We start from the raw sequence: 23223 nt of genomic DNA, 5'->3' as shown, positions 1-23223 counted from the left end.
GAAAGAATATGTATTCAAAGATTTGCGCCACATTTAAAAAAAAATTGCAGATCTAAAAGCTCATAGCGCAGCACTCGGTGCCGCACTACGAGCTTGCAGATCTGCTATTTTCCAATAGCTAAAGTACAACATAATGCTTAAAACACCGAAAGGGGTTCCCGTACTGAATGGGTTAACGGCGATATCACGAGACAGGGACCATATTGGTTCATGTTGGCGATACGTTACGATTCAATGATTTGAAATCGACACAGTCACTATTTAGCAAATACATTTAACATGTGAGAAACTTGTGGATATTGCAGGGTTTTTTTTAAGGGAAAGATTTATTATTATGGATACAAATAAGTAAACGGTAATTATCTGGCAAATACATGGACATTGTGTCATGCACAGAGAATACACGCATGTTTCGATAGACCAATTGTAGCTTCTTCTTAAAATTGCTAAAATGGTCACAAATACTCAGTATTGATTAAATTGATTATTGGCATTGCAAAATGATTCAATACCGATTATTTCCATTGAAAAACGATACGATACAAAGTCAAACGATACGATTCAATATGTGCCGTTTCCATATTAATATACTTTTTATTTTATTTGTATCGATTTTTCGATACAGTTACTACATCGTTACACCCTAATTCTGACCTAATATAATGTGTATTTCATTTGCCTTGGGAGAGTGTGGCTCCAACCTTAGGGGGCTGTGTCTTCAGGGACATTCAGTGACATCTCTTTGCTCACTGGAAGTTTACATCAGTGTGAATCTTTTAAACTCAAATGCCACACATTTTGGTCTGCGGGGAAAAATGTCCCTGGAAAACAACAGTTCATTACTTTGGGATCCAAAGCCGCGGGCCTGATTTACAGGCTTCTGTTAAACTTCTCGGCCCGGCACACTGGAAGGTCGAAGGGGTGAAACTCCTAATGCATAAATTGTCGTGGAACCTTCACTCCTGTTAGCTTTTCCACAGTCAATGTCCGCGTTGCTACGTGCTATCGGGTCTGTGAATAATTGATGGTGCCTTTGGTAAAGGTAGTGGGGGAGACCTGAATACGCCACAATCACAGATTAAACCACAGGGAAAAAGCCATATGGAGCTGTTGTTGAAAGTAGGCAATGATAAATCTGACTGGGAAAAAAATGCGTTGACATTTGTTCTGTACAACCTTAAACTTGTGTGTCGGGTCGCTAAGATTTATAATTGCACCAGCTAGACGTTTGGGTTTTTTAAGGCGGGACGAGCCGTAACTCAGCTTTGAACGTCTCTATTCTCTCTGGTCTCCAAGGAACTCTGAATCTTTATCAGACAACACAGTGCTATTGTTCATCTACACTAGTATAATCCCTTGGGCATAGTGGGCAAGCAACGGTTTGCGCCATGACCCTAATCGGCTTTGTGCTTCACTCACCGCTGTGTATAGATTATTTTTGGACGGAGAAAATAGACAGAGTTTTCAAAACCTCTAGTGGGATTTTTACGTTATTATTTTCATCACTACGTCTGCTATGACATGTAACGATAACGTATCTATATGAAAATTATTATGTTAGCACTTCATTACTTCTACATTTCGAAATGTGTCTGGAGCTCTTGGGTGGGAACCAGGGGGACGTGCAGAGGGTGTTAGAGAGGCAGGTGCTGACATTTCTTGTAAGAGGGCACTTTTCGACCGACGCGTTGCGAGCTTGTAGATTTGCTATTTTCGAGGCTCAACCCACAGCACTCTTTATCTACTGGAGATGCGGCGTACGACACGGAGTTTAGAAACAAATTAGTTCCGTGCAAAAATACTACAGGAGAAATACTACTTCAGGAGACTTCGGGAAAAAAGCATTGTATTTGTATTTTGTTTTTATCTATTCAGCACAGTATAAAAAAAACACAGTGAACATATAAATATAAGAAGGGTAAAGTGCTAGGCTGAGGCAAAAAAGCCCAAGGGGCTTATACGAGGCCTCTACCTATATATAAATTATAACGAAACATTGTACATGAGATATAGAATATCCAGAAAACATGATTGCAGTATTATATAACATGAACAAACCAACAAAACAAAAACACAACAAGAACATGATTAGAATTTTTGGTTATCTACATGCAATTCTCCTGAATGCTGCTTGACATGGAAAGGAGTGGCATTTGCATTTCTTTCACCATAGTAAATCCTGCATTCGTGGTCTGGAAAGGGCAGCGACTGAAGCCCCCTTTGATGTCCATGTGTGCACGTGCCTGGTGGGGGAACACAACAATCCTAGGAGTTTATCATATGCTACACTTATTGCCAGACATGCCTATACTTGCTATACTGTATATATTCGAACGGGTAAGGACTAGTAATAATAATGACTTGAATTTATATAGCAAAAACTGGATCTTTGGCATGTAGTTTGTTTATTTCTAAACAAACAAATGTCTCTTCAATGCTAGTCTCTCGAGACACTGTTGAATTCAAAGGGAATAGAGTGCACAGTTTTTGTCCTTGTATTTGCTATGATGTGTCCCCAGATTGCTTGCAATGAATGCACACTTTGAAAAGACTCAAATGTGGGCGTCTGGTGAATCTCCATGGGGAGAGGGTTCCAGAGGGCAGCTGGGCCTGCCACTCTGAAAGGTCCCCCTCGGCGCGAGGGTCCGCATAATGTGAGGCAGGGGTGGGCAACTTTGACGATGGGGAGAGCCACTATGTTTCCACACTCACTCCAGAGGGCCACATTCTATGTCCACTATACGAGTACCGCGATGCATCAAGTGCCTTATTCTCTGGGTGATTAGGTGGGGTGGGAGCGGCCAGCTTGGGAGAGCTTTGTTTTGTTTTGTAATGTATGCATGGGTGTACTTTGTTGTAACGTTTCTGTCTAATGTATTGCTCTCTATCTGCTGTATTTTGCTGGACCCCCTCGGAAACGAGATGATACATCTCAAGGGGATATCCTTTCTCAATGAAGGTTCATCATATATACATTGCATATTTCTGCGTTGCACTGCGACACGTTTTGAGCTGGACCTACAGTATGTCCAGCTTTTGGTGTGTGTAACCCACATGTCCTAACACAAACATTAGTTGCCATTGACAATGAATGGACACTTTTGAGTGTTTGTGTAAACACAAACATTTAGCCTAGCGTAACACAAACATTGAAGACCCCCGGTGAAGAGAAGACGCAAATTGTGACTGGCCGGAATGAGATGGTGTATGTGATGTACGATGATAAGAGCGCCCCTCACTTCACAGATTGTTCTATATTTGAATTGAAATCCTGAATAATTTGTTGCTTTTTTTCTTATTTGTGAATCCTGAATCTAATTATGTTAACTTCATGAACCTAAATACAAATACATTGGACATAAAAAATACAATCACGTACTAAGCTACTAATATAGATGCCAGGGTCATGTTTGCATGTTTGGAATTGTAACAGCTGTAATCAATGAATCAGTCTAGTTCTATTAGCTTTACTGATTAACCTGCGGGCAGCATTAAGTGAAGGTGGGGGCCCGCATGTGGCCGCGTCGTGTCCTGACTAGCTGAGAGGGCATGTGCCATCTGGACTTTGTAAACGGTTAAAAATAAATGGTATTAAAGATTAATGGTTTTATAAATGTAATGTTTAGAGTCACATATATCCAAAAACCGTACATAAACCAACCAAGAGCTGGGTGCAGCTTATTAATTTACAAATTACAATTTGTTAAAATGCTTTCTCAAATTATTATGCATGTTTAATTGTGTATGAATAAGCAACAGTGACTTAAAGCATCGCTATGTATAACCTTTCATGAATAAAATGTAATTTTGTCCAATCTGTATGGCAGATTAGGTTAATGCAATAGAACATTCATCTTGTTTCATATTTGCATAAGTCAATGTCAATTAATTATAAGCGTAGGGCTATTCAAAAACAGCCGATTTTTGGGACATTTTTGAAAGTGTGAGAACTACTGATTTTTAGAAGGCATTCGTAGAATAGGGCCCGAGGTCTTAATGGTTAACTGGTTCGGTCCAACCTGACGTGCCCACACGTCATAAGCGATCCAATTCACAGAGTAGAAGCGGCCATGTCTTCTTCCTGGCACCCCCAGAGCTTCTATAGTGATGGAATCCCGGCGCTGATTGTATAACGGTGAGGGAAAAGGGCCTCTGCCAAATATCTTTATTTCATTATTCTCCTAAATGTCCCTCCAATCCTGACAGCCGGGGGGGTAATCATATCTCCCACGTCATTTATTGACAAAGGAGTTATGCTGTTCCTTCTAGAGGGTACCGTGATTTTTCCCCCACCCTAAAACATGATCATCAGTTATTATTTATTATATAAGGAGGAAGAATCTTTTCAAAAAAGTGTACGGTATTTGTTAAAGTGCCATTTTTATGTGGACACGCCCACCCGTTACAGTATGCCTGGTTTGCCTGTTGGGTGGTGAAACCACACCCACAGCTGTTGTTGTATATAAAGTGGGAGGGGGTTAGGGGAGGGGATGACATTGTGATGTCACTGTATCACTGCTTTGTTTCATTGGCATGTTTTGACTGTCAAGGTTTCAGCCTCCGGGTAAGAAACCCTAAATACAAAAGGGGTAGACATCATTGCACACACATAACAGCCACAGCCAGGGGGTCTAATGAAGTACTGTGATCTCATAAACACATGCAAAACTGGAAGAAAAATCACACTCACTCCAAACTTTAAATGTCTTCTTCTTTTCGCTGTCTTTGAAGCATGTGGTTAGATGACAGTTAGATGAACTCTGCGAGATCTTTTTTTAGCTGCACGGTTTGGGTAGTAAGAGGCCTAGAGGGCAGACTTTAAATACCGAGATATGACATGCCAGTTAACGGAAATACAAACTCGAAAGTATACCACAGTTATAGTCGGTGCACAAAGAAGTGACGCAAACTAGAAGCAATGATTCCACAGTTCCACATAAAAACCCTGTCGTCTCTCTCTCTGTCGGCCTCTCTCTGTCCAAACAGCACATCACTCCAGACAGCTACATCCCCTGCCTGACGGACCTGTGCAAGGCACTGTGGGAAGTGATGCTGAGCTACCATCGCACCATGCAGTGGCATGACGAGCACGACAAAGAGGAAACCGCCGCGCCCGCCCCGGGTAAGATCGTCGAGGGTACTAAACGATCATACATCTTACAGTTTACAATTTAGGCATTTAGCAGATGCTCTTTTTTTCCCATTTTGACCTGAGATCAGATTAAAAAAATGTCTTCTACATCCTGACAGTTTTCTGAAAAAGCTGTTTCTATGTCAGTCGTTCTTCGATAAAAAAATAGCAGACCTACAAGCTCGTAGCGCGCCACTCGGTGGCGCGCTATGAGCTTGTAGATCTGCTATTTTTCAAAAGCTAAAGCATGACATAATTCTAACACCAAAAGGGGTTCCTGCCCAAAATGGGTTTAATCCATAGCGATTTACAGTGAGCATGACCAAAACATGGTAATACATCATATACAATAAAAAATTGTCTTCAAGAATCATACTTAAGCTAAGCACCCCGACAGTGGAATATCTATATAATGAAACCATACGTATACAATACAGTTGTCTACACATGCCATCTAATTTACATAAGTTGAGCCTATAAGTTGAGTACGACCTTACAAGGTGTATGACCTGTAAGGTCGTTGAGGCTAGGGCAAGTGCTACGACAAGTGCTATACGGGCTATAAGATGGCGTCTGAAGAGGTGGGGTTTTCAGACTTCGGCGGAAGATTTGGGAAGGAGTCTGTGCGGTTCTGATTGCAACGGGAATAGAAGTGCATCATCATATAGTTTTGGAGCCAGACGGGAGAAGTATAGTTTGGGACGTGTGGGGGAGCGCTTCCAGCTTCCCTGCGTTTTGGCTGATCGGAGCGCGCGGGAGGATTCGTATAGGGGTCCAATCATGTACTTGGCTTGGCATTCCCTTTTGCAATGACGATGTGTTTCCCCGTGGAATGACTTCGACACGTCGACTTAAGGGGTACATTGTTCATCCACTAGACCCCGGTGTAAGCAAACAGTAACTGCTACTACACCTCAAGTGCACCACCACCACCGCACGAGCCCTTGAGAACACACACGAGGCTTCAACACCAGGCTCGTCATCTCTCTTTCCCCCCACTTGATATTCCGCAGCTGCACAGTACGTTCTCTTGCCCTCCCCTTCTCTCTCTCTCACCTTCTTCTTGATTTGTCTTTCACTTATTTCGCCTTGAGTTCTCCCTCTCTCTCTCTCTCTCTCTCTCACGCTCTGTTCGTCCAATTAGGATGTCTTAGCCACACTTGTGCTCCCTATTTTTAGAAAGGCGAACCCCACAGAAATCAATTTACACAGAAGCCCGTTAGGTTTTCGCCGCACTGTCAGTCCACACAGGACCACCCTTGCGATTAATTAGATTTCTAATTAGGTTTTTAAGGCCTGGACACAGTTTTTAAATCCTATAGCGTTCAGACGGGGGAAATAGGGGGACTATAGTCATGGAGGTGGTGTTGCATGAGGTGTGATATGCGTGGCTATATGTGACTCTTTTTGATTCAGAGGCCGTCATGGCGGTAAGACTAAACTGTTCAAATATTAAATATTTAGTTTAAATCCAAAATGAGTTAATAGCACAGGCAGACTCTTCACATACTAGAGCATGTCTGAGATACATGTCAGAGCTGAAATCGCCGTGTAAATATGCATGCTTAAACATGAGGCTAGGTGTAATGTCAGAGACCACAGAAGTGAACCTTTCAAGCCTGTTTTCTCAACTTGCAGACATTTTACTCTATATAAGCCATATCTCCAAAACTGGCGGATCGAATTGAACAACCAATATGTCGATTTGAAGCTATATGATTCCCTGCTTTCATATGACATGACATGAAAAGAAAAAGAAAAATCTAATCTACAGGATTTGCTTTGTGACATTATTCTTCCTCTGCCAGAGGTCAGCGAATGAGACACACACAGGCTTTGCTAATGTTGACACATTGTGTCTTTGTTTGTTTGGGTAAAACTGTTCATCCGTGCAGGAATACGACTCCGTCGGGAGCGGTGGAATTGTAATTGAAAACCACTCTAGCTCGGAACGTCGGTAATAGGTAAAACTGTAAATATTAATTTCCATACCGTTGTCTTGTTGAAGGACTATTTGTCCTAATTAAAAAGAATACAAATTATGCTGAATATCATTGGCCTTTCGGTTGTAACCCCTATTTAGGAAAAAAAAAGCTGATGTTGCGAGATAAACATGACCCAAATAGCATAGAGTGCTCCCAAGGATAAACAACGCTGTAGCATGAATGATGCATAGCGTGTTAGTGTGCAATTTGACCTTGCGTTTGTTCCTTGTCGCTCAGACACTTTCAACCATGGATGTTCTTTAAAGTTCACAGGCGCCACGCCGTGGCCTGTATTAACTGCGTTTGAGCTCAAATTGAAACTCCCTCCTGTGACCGTGACACAGATGGATTTCCGTGGGTGTCTTGTCGTCAGTGACCATCTTTGACTCTGTAATCATCTCGGTCATATCGGGACACTGGCTTTTGCAGGATCCTCGCCATCTAGAAGAAGTAGTGTGTGTGTGTGTGTGTGTGTGTGTGCGTGCGTGCGTGCGTGCGCGTCTAATCTTGTTTTGCTGGACCGATCGACTGTTTGTTCTTGAGTTAATGAAAGACTCGCGTAGGAGAGAGGCTTGGCCACGTATAATCGCAACATGCTGTCATCCGCCCCCATCTCTGGACATGTCTAATAAAGCCCGATATGCCATGGGAATGTATTATCCATTTCTGAGCGGTCCCTCCACTCCATTATGCAGCCATGTGTGTCCCCCTATACGTATTATGCGTGTCCCGGTGTCTGTCATTTCTCCACCGTTTCGGACGCGGGAAGGCTCGCCTGGAACAGGGCAGGGGCCCCCCTGGGCGTGTTCCCTTGGGGTCTGGATGTTCCGGAGACCCCCTCCACACGGTAACTCAAAGGTTTTTCCAAATTATATGATCAAAGTACAGTACAGAGCACGGTGCACTACAATACAGCACAATAACTATAACAATATAGTTGCACCGCTCGATTTTTTAATTGTGTTGATTAGAATTAGCGACCCTCTGCCTTCCCCTCGCCGGTCCCTAAAAACCTGAACTTTGAACATTCAGTGGATTTTCTGTGGTCCGGAGCTTTCTCTGGGGTTTGGAAGTCTTCTGAGCTGCAATGGAAACAGGCAAAACAGTGACATCTGCTGGGATGTTCTGTCTCTTACATCACAGACGGCAGCATACTCAGAACACCTGTTTGAGCCAGAAACCCCCACACCGCAGAAAATCGAATCTTATTTTTTTAATGTCACAATCCCTTTAAGCAAGATTAGCTCTGCAACAACTATGATTGCATGGTTATCATGCAATTACCCAGCATCCCCTGGTGTACCTGCAACTCTTGCACGGTGCAGTAGCTCTACCGGCAATATGTTGATTGTCTGCTGTACTGTGTCAACGCTGATGGGATTTCACTGTAGGTGAAAACCACTATGAACCTGTCCAGTACATCAGTGGTCCATTTGGTTTCATTTTACGCTCTCAAGAGTTAAAGATCTATAAGGGTCCATTTGGTTACCAATTCTCCATCATTTAGCTGGGGACCACCTGGAACCCCCTCAAGGACCACTGGTGGTCCTCGGACCGCTGTTTGAGAACCCATGCAGTACATGAATAATACTTTACATTTCCTTTTTTTTTTTTTTTCTTTTTTTTTATAACTTATTTTAAAATAATGATGATGGACTCCACATTGGATGTTTTGAATGTTATCTCTTTATAACATTATATATTTCAGTCTATAGCTCTCCTCTGAGGCGAACCGTGTGTGTGTGTGTGTGTGTGTGTGTGTGTGTGTGTGTGTGTGTGCACGTTTGCGCGTGCATGTCTGTGTGCGTGTGTGCGCGCGCGCGCCTGTCCGCGGCTAATCTTACAGACCGCTGGAGCATTCAGCACCAAATGTCTTGTGCACGCTGCCAGTTGGCCATAGTAGTAACTGCAAATCCTCAAATTATTTTCCTCATATTGTGAATATTCTTATGTCAACTGCGTGAATATGGAGATGACTTAGGCTGTCACGATTCGATATGATATTCGATACGATACGATTCAATTGAAAAAGTTTAAAACCTCCTATTTTCAGCACAGAGCACTATAGGATTTTTGTTTTTAATAATATTAATATTTACGATTTTATATAGCGCTTTTCTGGGTACCCAAAGTCACTTTACAGAACAGAAGTACAGACATTTTTATTAAGAAACTAGTTAAAAGATTAAAAGGTTAAAAACTAGAAATCAAAAACAAAAAAGGACAAACAAGAAGGGTGTGTGTGTGTGTGTGTGTGTGTGTGTGTGTGTGTGGGGGGGGGGGTTTATGTAGAGAGAGCCTGAATGTGCTAGTGTGTTTTTGCGACCAAAGGTCGCAGATAACTATGACATCTTGCGTTGTTGTCACATAACCCACAATTCCCGTCACTCTGTCTTGAATTCGCAATTCCCGCCACACACCCCAGTCAAGCCCCCAGGTCATCGTGACATCACGTGACATCAGCCCCCCCCCTGGTCAGACCATATCAAGACCCCGAGATACTTAAACTCAATCACCTGGGGTAATGTCTCATTCCCTACCCCGGACTGCACAATCCATCGTTCTCCTGCTGAGAACGGTTAACTTCCGCTCACTTCATAGCATTTGGTTATCTATCTACTGCACATCAGGGGTGCCCAAAAGGTAGACCACCAACCAGTATTCCACTATGGTTGTGCAGGTAGACCACATGACATGGCTAAATATAACAGATCACACCCGTTCAGACCCGTGTGTGTGCCTACTTTCTTTTCCAGAGTGTTGCGCAACAAACATGAGCATAGCATTACAAAGTTATTATACAAAAAGACCTTCCCATGTTCCCCTGGCCCTCCTATATTCAGCTTTTGGTTTCTGTCTGAAAAACGTTGTCCGACACAAACTCCCCATGACAATGAATGGATCATTTATTTGATTTACATCATAGTGTCTGAGCAAAAAAGACGGTGTCTATTTTGCGTCAGGATGATGCGCACGCACGCACACACACACACACACACACACACACACACACACACACACACACACACACACACACACACACACACACAGACACGCACACACACACACATAGGAAATAATGGGGCGTGTGGTTCTGTCTATATTGGATAGAGCAGAGGTGATGCCTGCTGGGAGTGTGCCGTGCTTGGTTCCTTCGCGCTGTGCAACCCTGATGTATTGAACACATCAGTACAGTGTACACCTTGCACCCGATCAGCATGCGAGTCATGACTCCCATCTACTTCTCTGCCTGGGTAACCCATTTTGATACAGTCTTTTAGGGTTGTTCTCCCCCCCGGTTGGGAAAACAGAGTTAGTCAATTGAAATTGAGGATTGACGTTTTTTTGTTTCCGTATACCCGTGTAACCGACCAATTACCTGCAAACTATTGAGCGACACCCACGGCCACGATACTGGAGGCAGCGAGGACAGTGATCTGGTGCCGCCCGTTTTCAAAACAAACATGGGTCTTATTGTCCTTCTACAGCTGTGGTTCCCAAAGTGGGGCCCGGGGACCGCTAGGGGTCCTTGAGGGAGTTCCAGGGGGTCCCCAGCTCAATGATAATTAGGAACCAAATGGACCCTTATGGGTCTTTAACCCATAAGTGTACACATGGAACCAAATTAACCCTAATGGGTCCAATCAATGAATCAATGGGTATGTGGGTTGAGGGTGTGAAAATAGCCACTTATGCCAGCTATGTGGAGCATGGGCATCAGCGTTGACATGTGCACGGCACACGCGCTCCACTCCGGTATTATGAACAAAACCACCAATTTAAAGATCAAAGGGTGAAGGTGTTGTTGTGGAGTCGAGTTGGGGACTGCCCTTTTAAGTCAGACCTCTCCTTAGTCAGACCCGTGCTGCGGGTTACAAATCACCCGTGGCTTAAAACTCACTCCGTGCCACATATGGCGCCTTATGACGCCTATCCCATAATTCCTGCGAGGTTATAGGGTTAAGTTAGCGTTTGGGATAGTGTTAGTATAATGGTCTGAATCAAGGGAGGTCTGAAATACCCATGCAGTGATTTTTCGAGCGATTTTTCGAGCGACTCGCTCGGTCACAAATCGGTGTATTTTATGACTGGTCCTATATTTCATCATGGCTTTGCATTGTGCCTCTCTCCCACTGCGTAAACACAAGTTGAGCTCTAGTCTAATCCCACCCGGGGGCCATGTACGGTAATACGATGTCTCCTTCCAGTGCATCGCACCTTCCTGTAGTTTCTCTCAGACGCTGCCTCATGCAGTTTCTGGGTGGCTTTGCAGGCTAATCTAAGGGCTCAAGTAAAAACAAAGTACTAACCCCCCTTTACCGAAGGCATATATAGTATTCTTCTTGGTTTGTGCTGTAATCGCACAAATTGCAACGTGCAACTTCATCCAAGATCCATGGAAAAGACCAACTACATGGGGCAGTAGTTAGAGAGCAGTGGTTCCCAAAGTGGGGTCCGGGGGCCCCCCCAGGGGTCCCTTAGGGAGTTCCAGGGGGGTCCCCAGCTAAAGGATAGTTAGGAACCAAATGGACCCTTATGGGTCTGTGACTCTGAGAGTGTACAAATGGAACCAAATGGACACGTTGGGGTCCAAAGAGGCTCTTTAAGGGATCGGCGAACCTGATCTGTGTGCTTGGCCTGAAAACACTGTTAAATACTATTCATTGACTACCACATCTCTTCACACACACACACACACACACACACACACACACACACACACACACACACACACACACACACACACACAACAGTGACTCATACTGTTAGTCAGACGTCATCACCTCATCATGAGTTGGCCTTGATATAGGAATGTCCATGTGTTGACTGGTGCTGGCTATTGAAACCCCAATCCTTAACTCTGAATGTAACGTTGTAATCCCTTGATGGAAATTGACAATTATACGTCTCATTGCCTCCGACGATTGCCCACGTCATTAACTCATTTTGGGCGGGAACCCCTTTTGGTGTCGGCATCATGTTATGCTTTAGCTATTGAAAAACAGCAGATCTACGAGCTTGTAGGTCTGCTATTTTTGAAAAATCGAAGAACGACACGGAAACATAGCTTTTTCAGAAAACTGACATTTTTTAGAATCTGATCTCAGGTCAAAATGGGTTAATCTCTCTGTGTCTTTGTGGCGATGCCCAGCCTGTTGTGGTGTCTTCATTTGCCAGGTGCTATAATATCGGCAGGTAAATTGCTTTTCTCACAGCCCCTTGACAAGCTTTTTGTAACCACCTCCATGCTAGTCTGCGTCCTGACTCGGGGGGGGGTGAAGGAATGAGCCTCGGTTGCCAGGTCCAAGCAGCGATTCCATTAGTTTCACATGGCGGTTCCGATGAGGACTTTGGCAGAAAAGTGCCCTGGGGTTATTTTCCAGTTTTCTTCTCAATGCACTTTATCCCATTCTGACCTGAGATCACATTCTAAAAAATGTCTGTCTGAAAAAGCTATGTTTCTATGTCAGTCGTTCGGTTTTTTTTCTCCAAAATAGCAGATCTACAAGCTCGTAGCGCGCCACTCGGTGGCGCGCTATGAGCTTGTAGATCTGCTATTTTTCAATAATAGCTAAAGCATAGCATAATGCGAACACCAAAAGGGGTTCCCACGCAAAATGGGTTATTTTCTCTACTCTGTTTTGTTTTTTTTCAAAGGAGTGTCAATTCCCTGCATCTTTGCCGCTGATAGATTTTCTAGGACGGACAGTAAATCTTCCCCTGGCGCATCTTTGAACATTTTACGAGTAAGCTCCTTTGAGGGTGATCCCGCCGTCCTTAACCCATTCTGACCTGAGATCAGATTCTAAAAATGTCTTCTACATCCTGACAGTTTTCATTCTGACCTGAGGTCAGATTCTAAAAAAAATTCTTCTATGTCAGTCGCTCTCCGATTTTTCAAAAATAGCAGACCTACAAGCTCGTAGCGCGCCACTCGGTGGCGCGCTATGAGCTTGTAGATCTGCTATTTTTCAATAGCTAAAGCATAACATGATGCTAACACCAATATGGGTTCCCGTCCAGAATGGGTTAAAAAGCTTTTTGCGTTTTAGAACTCTTGCAACTTCACAGGGTCTAGGTTTACAATTCAACTCTGTTGAAAATGTATTAAATTAAATTAGCATTGAACATCCGATCTCCCACGCCTAGCCTTATACGACCTACAGTTCAAATCGATGTTCACCAACAAAACGTTACTTGCTTTCCATTTGCTCACCCTGTGATGGGTTGAATACAAGGAGAGTTTTTATCTGTATAACGGAAGATATCGAGACCAAGATTAACAGCAAGACTATAGCCAAATTAAACTCCAAAACAATGCTCATAGGATGGCAACAGAAATTGCATTTCAAACCTCCATTTTACGTCACCTCATTTTTTGAAACAAAAACGTATTTTCCGTGGTGAGCAACTCCTTAAAAAGATGTTATCACAGTAAAGCCCTGATTCTTCCTCTAATGGATGTCCTGATAGTGTACTGCCTGGACGCTATGTTTTCTGTTTGTCTGTCTCTGCATCATTAGATCATTATCATGAAATGGGGCTGCCATTGCAATTTTCCTTTCACTAAGCTTTTGCAGAGTTTTGCTAAGTCAAGGCCACTCTGCTGTGTAATGACTCATGTTTTTGGGACCAATGAATATACCGGTAGATTGGGCTCCTGTGGGTGTATCTCCTGTGAGTCACATAAGACTCTGTCACTCACAATTCTCTCCAAAGGGTCAGACAAATCCCAGATGTAGGCTGCTTTTTACTTTTCAGGCAAAGGTTAAAGGGACACTTCACCCATTTGTTAATGACGTTTAGAAGATTTAGAACACCTTCCTGGGGCCTTTATGCGTGTGCAGTGTCCATGATGTCACAGACACTGGTCTCACTTCCTTCCTGGACTACATGTTGTCTCAGTAAGACTCCACAAGGAGGAGCAGTGCGCCAAAGCATCTTGGGAATTGTAGTCCAGGAAGGAAGTGTGCCCAGTGTCTGTGACATCATGGACACTGCTAAAAGTTTCCCTTTCCCCCCCCCCCCTCTCTCTCCTTTTCGTCACTGTTCTTCCTTGCGTTGAGTGCTTTTTTTCTCCAGTTAAAAAGGTTTGGTGAGCTTGTTGAAAGGGTAGCTGATTTGTGGCCTTGCCACTGACTACCAATATTTTTGTACTTGCGTGGCTTACATACTGGAACACCGGCCTAGAATGCTCTTGATATAAAGGATGATTGCTGATTGCTAATTGCCAAAAAGCTACTCGGAATAAATGTTCCTGTGAATTTCTCATCTGAAGAGCCTTTATTCTCTTCTTTTGCATAATAATCCAACTATTACAAATCCGTCATGGGCCTTAGTAACCCCTCTCTCTCTCTTCTCTGATCATGTCCCCTCGAGAGAGAGAGAGAGAGAGAGATTAGCTCAGCCTCTGTGGCTAACGTACTGTATTGGTCTGCACGCCGACCGCATATTATATGCTGTGGCGGTAAAAGTACTCCAATGTTTTACTTAAAAACAGTATCAAAAGTATCAATACTGCAAAATATCTAGTATAAGTCCGCAATTCAAGATGTAATACAATACTTTTTTACAAGAGTATTGGCATCGAAATGTACTTGACGTACCAACGATTTAAGTGAAGTGAGGGGCGCTCTTATCGTCGCACGTCATCCGTTCATTGTAAATGGGACTTTAAATGGGACTTTTTGCAGGATGAAAATAGCCAATTTGCTCGTCTACTCTCGTGTAGTGAAAGTATTGGAAATACTCAAGTAAAGTACAAATACCTCAACATTGTACTTGAGTATATGTACTTAGTTACTTTCCACCACTGCACCTGCCGCGTATATATGTGCGATGGAAATGTCAAAACGGATCGGGGGGAAAGAATCGTTTCTGACCGCGTGGGACCCGATTCTTTTCAACCTTTTTTTTTTTTTTTTGTATTTTGAAAGTCGGCGATCGTCCGCCAAGAAGACCCCTGACGTGCGCGGCGCTCTGTACTTATCAAGATGGAGTGGGGCCACCCAGTCTGCTCAAAGAGATGCCGTGTGAGAGGTCAAAGTTATGGAGCCCATCACTTATCAACGTGTCTGCAGATGAATGATTCACCCACCGGCCTGTACCTCTTCATATAATCCCAGGGATTAACTGTATCTGCATCTCGCGCTGCTTGAAATGACATTGACTTGTACATGAAAGGGCCTTTTTTTTTTTTTTTTACACCAGCTGCAAGCTGAGTCTATCATTATCATCGATGTGCAAGCTATAGGCCTCTACCGAGTGGAATAGTAAGAGAGTGAGGGACACTATAGCGTTGAATGCGGAAGTGCTCATTCTATCTCAATGGGATAGTTCCAATGTTTGGAACTATAGCCCATAGGCACCCGCTTTGTATTTAAATAGCACATTTCCGACGACCAAGGTCGAAACCAAAGCACTAGTATATTAAAATACAGACAAGGAAAGAGAAAATGGATTACTTCATGGCAAGGGCTAGTGCACTCTTAACCCATTCTGGGCGGGCACCCATTTTGGTGTTAGCACTATGTTATGCTTTAGCTATTGAAAAATAGCAGATCTACAAGCTCATAGCGCGCCACCGAGTGGCGCGCTACGAGCTTGTAGGTCTGCTATTTTTGAAAAATCGAAGAACGACTTGACATTATTTAGAATCTGATCTCGGGTCAGAATGGGTTCATCAGACCCGTGTGTGTCCGGTGGAAACCTGGTATGAATCTGATCTCAGGTCAGAATGGGTTAAAATACAGACAAGGAAAGAGAAAATGGATTACTTCATGGCAAGGGCTAGTGCACTCTTACGTTTCTGTCTGTCTGTCGCATGCAGCGGCCGTCTTTTCTACGGATGTATATTCTTGTCCTGTTTTTGCCTCCTGTCAGTCTTCTATCTCTGGAGACGTCTCTACTGTCTGACTCCGTGACCCTCTCCTCTAGTGTCACTGTCTGCTTATCGTGCACCGTCCGCCCACTGTGCAGAATGCCATCTCTGAGTCTTGTATAGCTGATATAATCTCTCCAGAACCGCTCGTCCGCCGAAGCAGCCATTGAAGGGCAGGGCTGCTGAGGGACGAGCGTGTGTCCGATCTGTGACTGTAGATGCCTTTGCGTTAGCGTGCCCACTGCCTATATCGCTACACCTCACTTGACTGTTTTTTATGGCACCGAATCAAACCAATATCTTTCTATTTGCCTTTTATATTGGGATTGCTAATTTATTCATCTTCTTTCCCGGGTTTGTTTCTGTCTTTCGTCCATTAAAAGTTTCCTAAGAGAAATTCCCTATAGAGCACGGGTTCCCAACCCCCCCAAAAAATATATTTTTTTACAACTGAATGGCTGGAAAATGGAAATTTAGAGTTTACATAATACATATCTAGTACACAACTTTCCTTAATGATTATATCTGGTATCGGTATTTATTTATGATGTATTTTCTCCATTAATAAGGTTATTGCATTAACCTTATATGTATTAACACATTTAAGGTCATTACACACTGGCGAATTAGCGACGCGATGCGAATAAGCGATCTGAAAATGCGAAATATTGCATGTTGCAGTTCGCCTGCGAATCTCTGCAAAATACGACACCAGAGCGAACAAATAAAGAGCGAAAGCGGTCGCATTTTCGCACATTCGCCACTGATGTGGAAGCTTGGATGGACTTCAATTGTTTTTTTATTATTCGCACGAATATATCGCGTCGCCAATTCGCCAGTGTGTAAGGACCTTTAGACTTGAGGACGCATTTGTGTCACCATTTTTTTACTTTAGCTGTTGAAAAATAACATATCTACAAGCTCGTAGCGCGGCACCGAGTGAGCTTGTAGATCTGCTATTTTAGAAAAATCGTGAAAATGTGGCACAAATCTTTGAATATATATTATCCTTTCACAGTGAACGTTTTTTAACTCATATCCCGGGACCCTGGTCCCTGGAACAACATATTTTCAGATACCCGGTGGCCAAATACATATATAATTCCGGGGGTCCTTGACGTGAAATAGTTTGGGATCCACAGAAACATAGTTTTTTTTTCTTCAGAAAACTGTCAGGATTTAGAATCTGGTCTCAGTCGTGAAAGTGTTCATTTTGTATCCGTGTTGTGTTTGTCTCTCAGACGACAGCGGGGCGAGCGAGGCTGACGATTCGGCGGTGGACCGCACCTACGTGAAGAAGAAGTTGGAGCACGGACTGTCACGCATCTGGCAGGTTAGGGACGATGGCACCCAACTCTTAACCACCCTGGGCAAGACCTACGCTGAAATGACTATCAGCGGAATTATCAGGATTTTAGCGGAAGTATTGCCCAAGGAAATGACGTTGATGCAAGTGTTGTGATTGGTCGGGAAAATATCGTATCGGGGGGAGAAATATATCTGAGGATACGTCCGCCGATATCTTCTCTGCCTTACGTTGTGACCAGGCTTTTTCTTTTCGCAGATAAGTAAGCCTGGGACCGAGGCTAACTATTAACCCATCTTGACCTGAGATCAGATTCTAAAAAATGTCTTCTACATCCTGACAGTTTTCTGAAAAAGCTCTGTTTCTATGTCAGTCGATTTTTCAAAAATAGCAGACCTGCAAGCTCGTAGTGCGCCACTCGGTGGCGCGCTATGAGCTTGTAGATCTGCTATTTTTCAATATCTCGTTCTTGATCTTTGCAGCGCTGATTTCGTCGACTAAAACTATGACGAAAAATGTCCGTCGACTTACCTTTCTTCACTGACACAAATGGAAACTAAATGAAAACTCAGCCGTGATGACTGAAATTATAAAATGTGTTAAAAATTAAAAAAAAAACTAGAATAAAATGTTAGGAAGTGACTATAGTGCACAATTGGCAGATTTATACTTTGTTGCACATTGATGTTGTCCTGTGCCAAAACTATAGCCAAACTACAGGCTCACTCACATTGTGTAGGTCAGATATCTTTTTTTTTATATAGATCGGGCCTGATGTGATCATACTTAATTCTTATCTTCTCTCACAATGTTGTCTCTTATAGTGCTCATGATCGCTCGAGTCATGATGGTACTTCCTTTTGCACCGGGCTGCTTGGTGATGATGTCAACAGCAATGGATGCGCCCACTCTTTATCTGTTGCTTTCGATCGCCTTGTCCCAGACAGAGTGTGGAGTAGGAGAGTAGCGATCACGCTTTGTTCTCGCCACAAAGCGGGTGCCTAAAGGCTCATACATAGTCTGGATTTTCGGTGGTGAGGTGACCACCGAACTACAACATGACGTCACGAGCCGCGGTGAAGAGCAAACCACCGCCATCGCTCCAGCCCTTCTCTCTGTTTTTACTCACCACCACTCAAAGTTATTTCAGCTCCGGTGGTCAGCTCACCACCGGAGCGGTGGTCACCTCACCACCGAAAATCCAGACTATGAATAGGCCTTCAGTATATGGGCTATAGTTCCAAATATTGCTCCATATGGCTGGAACTATCCCATTGTTGAGATAGAACGAGCACTTCGCAATCCATTGTCAACGCTATAGGGTCCCAGATGGCATTTCTGGTGAAAACCAGCTTTATTCCAATGCTGTCAATAGCAGATCTACAAGCTCGTATAGCGCGGCACCACCGAGTGCCGTGCTATACGAGCTTGCAGATCTGCTATTTTTCAACGGCTATAATGTTTCAAATAATGGTTAAAGTGGTTCAAAGCTATGAGGTGACACAGATGCCTTCCCGTCCTTAATGGATCCATGTCTCCGTTGTGTGTCCAGGATGTCCAGCTGAAGGTGAAGGTGTACATCCTGGGGACGGACATGTCCACCTTCAAATACGACGACTTCATCGTGGTGCTGGATGTCATCAGCAGGTGGGTCGGAGGTCAAAGACGGAAGATTGTTAACCCATTCTGACCCGAGATCAGATTCATACGAGGTTTTCACTGGACACACACTGGTCTGATTAACCTATTCTGACCTGAGATCAGATTCTAAAAATGTCAGTCGTTCCTCGATTTTTCAAAAATAGCAGACCTACAAGCTCGTAGCGCGCCACTCGGTGGCGCGCTACGAGCTTGTAGATCTGCTATTTTTCAATAGCTAAAGCATAACGTGACGCTAACACCAAAATGGGTTCCCGTTCAGAATGGGTTAAAGGAAAACCTATTTTTTTCAACCAAGGTTCTTATGTTTTAGGTCGTTCTATGCCCTGAAGGTCCCGGTGGGACCGAAATGTTGCCTTATTAAAAGTAAAATAAAAAACTCCTGTACCGAGACTCGGAGCCTCTGCCTGATGACCTCAAAAGTCTAGTATCTCCCCCTGGTCCAGTGGGGTATCCCTTTGGTCTAGTCACTAGACCAAAGGGATATCCCTATATATGGACCAGGGGAGATACTAGACTCTAGTGGTTAAGATATCATGCGGGAGACCTCGGGTTCCAATCCCAGGCGTTACGCAGGTATATCTTTATTCTTATCAAGGTTATTAGAGGACGTAAATATGAGTGTTATTTAATTATATATTTTTTCATTAGCTATATACTTTCTTTTGTTTTAGCGATTCCCCCCCCCCCCAACCAATGGCTATACATATGCATTTAAGTTTACAAAGTTACGAAGCGATTTTCTTTATTGTCATTTACCATAGTCCTGCTAGACCCGAGGAAATTGCATCTGGCAACAAAAGATCTCGGGATCTGTTGAATGTGAAGGAGGAGGAGGAGGCCATACTGTGTGTCGTATGCTCAATACGTCAGCTGCTTGTTGTTTATGACTTTATTATAATGATTATTATTATTACGCATATTGTTATATATACAATACATGAACATTTTAATACATGAGATTATCCTCTCCCGTCATCGACATTTTCCCTTTTTGTCTGTTGAAGGTGAAATGCCATGAAGAAAACTATAATATTTTAACCCTCAACTCAACAAGGGGAACTATGCTAGTATTTCACATGAACACACAATATTGCAGTGATGTTTTCAACGTAATGAGTCCCGGGATGAGGGGGTGGTCTTTTAGAGGAGTCCCAGGGACATTTTAGGAGTCCCACTTCAACGACGTTATAGGAGTCTTATTTTGCCATTTTTACAAATTGCAGCATTTAACTCCCAATCTCATTGTATATGGTTATATTGTATGTGGTTATATTCATGTAGAAAACAGAAGAAGAAATGATTATTATAACTAAACAGTAGTGCATCCCTTAACCCATTCTGGGCGGGAACCCCTTTTGGTGTTGGCATTATGTTATGCTTTAGCTATTGAAAAATAGCAGGCTATGAGCCTGCTATTTTTTTTAAATCAAAGAACCACTGACATAGAAACATAGCTTTTTCAGAAAACTGTCAGGATGTAGAAGACATTTTTAGAATCTGATCTCGGGTCAGAATGGGTTTATAATCTGCATTTTGGGGATGCAAAATGCACCCTATATTTTAATCTCTTAATATTGTCCTCTGTGTCCTCTTCAAGGCTGATGCAGGTGGGAGAGGAGTTCTGTGGCAGCAGGTCGGAGGTGCTGCAGGAGTCCATTAAGCGGCAGAGCGTCAACTACTTCAAAAACTACCACAGGTGAGCTCGGTGCCCTCGTTGCCGCCAGTGTCGATTTGGACGGCACATTTAGATTTTTAGTTTTAGTCACTCTAGTCTTTGGAGTAAAACTTAATTTAGTTTCAGTCATATTCTAGTTTTAGTCGACTAAAAGTCATACGATTTTTTTTAGTCGACTGAATCTGCGGTTGATTTAGTCGACTAAAATGTATTTTGGCGGGCCTTGATGCCGTCGTAATGGCTGATTTTACACCTGCTGAAAATAGCCAATCTACAAGCTCACAATGCGTCGCGCTGCGACACGTTGTGAGCTTGTAGATCGGCTATTTTCAGCATGCAACCAAGTGTGAAACCACTTGTCTTTTACTTGTACTCTATCTGTTGTCCACTATAGTCCCTTCCTAACATTTTAGTCTAGTTTTTATTTTTTTGACGAAATTGTAAATTATAATTAGTCTTAGTTTTAGTCATCGTACTTAGTTTTCATTTAGTTTCCATTTAGTTTTTTTCAGTGGAAAAGGGTAGTCGACGGACATTTCCCGTCAAAGTTTTAGTCGACAAAATCAACACTGAATAGTTAGTCATCTATACGAGGTATCTCTCTCTCTCTCTCTCTCTCTCTCTCTCGGTTTGTCTGTCTGGAGCTAATCTCGCAAGCTGCTCAAGCGATCAGTGCCACATATCTTGTGTCACTAGGCTAATGTACAATGACAGTGATTTTCTTTCATATTAAAAACCCAAAAAAAACAATCAAGGGTACTGCCGCAAATCGACGCCCGGCCTAAACAAACGGTGACGTGAGCTTCAGCCAATCAAATTACTTCAAAACAAAGTGATGGAGAACTATTGTGTGTCATGCCGCGTTGCATTACATTACATTTTTACCTTCCTTATTTTGGGGCCAAGCATATTGAAAAACTTAATGAAATGTATTAAAAATACATTTCTAATCTATATGCAGAAAATGTTAAACCTAACGACTCAATGGATACAGGTACATTTACAGAACACACTTCCTTCAACTAATCTATATTTTAATTCGTGAGATGACAGGGTTCCTGGCAGATCCCTCCAGTGAAAGTCTAGACATCCAAGTTGCCTCCTCTTGGGGGCAGTGATTGCTTCTCAATACCAACATGTCTCGGAGAGGAAATAGGATGATTAAATTCAACAAATTGTGCTGCTGCTGCTGCTGGATAATGCATGTGGTTTTTTTTTTGGATCAGATATTGCTTCTGTTCAGCAGTGTGAGTTACCAGTGCTCTACTTATGGTCTTGCCAACACGCAATATAACTTACCACAAGAGGTGTAATAATTGCACAGTACCCTCAGAGTGCTTACATCACTCGCTGCCTGCTGCCACTCGCATGAATATGCATGTCGGCCGCATTACCAGGTGGTAATTTGATGCCGTGATTACCTGTTGGGTGTCACTCACAACGATGTTGAAACATCAGGTGTGGGGGGGGCGTGCAAAAGTAGTCTTACAGTACGTTCTTACAGTACAGCGACGAATTTTCCCGGAAGTGGAATTATCTGTCAATGGGGCCCGGCAACTACTGGCGACAGCAGGCGAACAGGCGATGGTGGAAAAGTGGGCGTAGGAACGTCGCCCGAAAATATGAAAATAATTCATCTCATGTGCGACGTCGTCGATAGTTGGCGATTGGGTGAGATAGCCAATGAAATTCAAGTGTCGCTCGCCGTTGTTAAAACGCACTGTCAAGATTAGATGGCGGGTCTGTGATAGACAGTAGGAGGGGCCTGTTATATACAGTAGGAGGGGCCGACCCATGTAGGGCTTCATAAACACACAGGAGAATCGTGATAAACGCGTCGGTTGCTCAGAGGCAAATGAAACGATATGAAACGGACATTCACCGACATGCGTGCTGGCTGTTTCATGATGTCGTCGGGTCATATGCGCCTTGAGACTTTGGTTTAATCTGGACTTTGGCAGGCGGTCCGCTTTGCAGTGCTTTAATTACTTTACAAATACTAGACCTGTACCGGCCTACTGGAGAACGATGCGACTTTGGAACCTGATAATACCTGTTGTGGTCAACTTATATATGTACTGTAATATATATTTAAACGGTAGCGCATCAGATAATAGACAACCTTTGATATGTAGGCATATACATACTAGTCCATCTAAACAACAATATTGGTTTATTTATTTTTCATACTTCAATAATTTGAAGTTTTGAAAACACATATGCACGTGCGCACACACACACACACACACACACACACACACACACACACACACACACGCACACGCACAGTGTCTTGTCACCATGCATCATGTTCACATTAGGGGTGATGTATGTGTGATTTGGGCGCCGCCGTCCATGAAGCCATTCTTTACGAGGGAACCTTGACTGCTTCGCAGCCCCGTAGACCCAAGCCACTGGGGGGGGGGGGTGTAATGGTGGCCCGCGGGTGTGCACCACACACACACACACACACACACACACACACACACACACACACACACACAGTAATGACATTCATTTGGACTTGCAACTATGATGACGAGTTAACACAGTGTGGGGAAACCTTTTTCCCATTTATATGCC

General features: G+C 43.3%; 1 protein-coding gene across 1 annotated transcript in view; it reads left to right on the top strand.

The window, feature by feature from the left end:
• Nucleotides 1-23223, top strand: part of vps50 (VPS50 subunit of EARP/GARPII complex) — a 170594-nt gene that overhangs the window by 66223 nt on the left and 81148 nt on the right. Inside the window, exons 13-16 of the mRNA XM_080787022.1 lie at nucleotides 4987-5122; nucleotides 17239-17330; nucleotides 18856-18950; nucleotides 20563-20661. Of these exons, the coding sequence (XP_080643148.1) occupies nucleotides 4987-5122; nucleotides 17239-17330; nucleotides 18856-18950; nucleotides 20563-20661 (422 nt within the window). The remainder of the gene's footprint in view (nucleotides 1-4986; nucleotides 5123-17238; nucleotides 17331-18855; nucleotides 18951-20562; nucleotides 20662-23223) is intronic.

The sequence above is a fragment of the Protomyctophum bolini genome (genome assembly GCF_963924005.1).
Source record: "Protomyctophum bolini genome assembly, chromosome: 17".
Classification (NCBI taxonomy): Eukaryota; Metazoa; Chordata; class Actinopteri; order Myctophiformes; family Myctophidae; genus Protomyctophum; species Protomyctophum bolini.
Note: the sequence above shows the minus strand (reverse complement) of the source record. Positions and strands in the feature narration are given on the sequence as shown.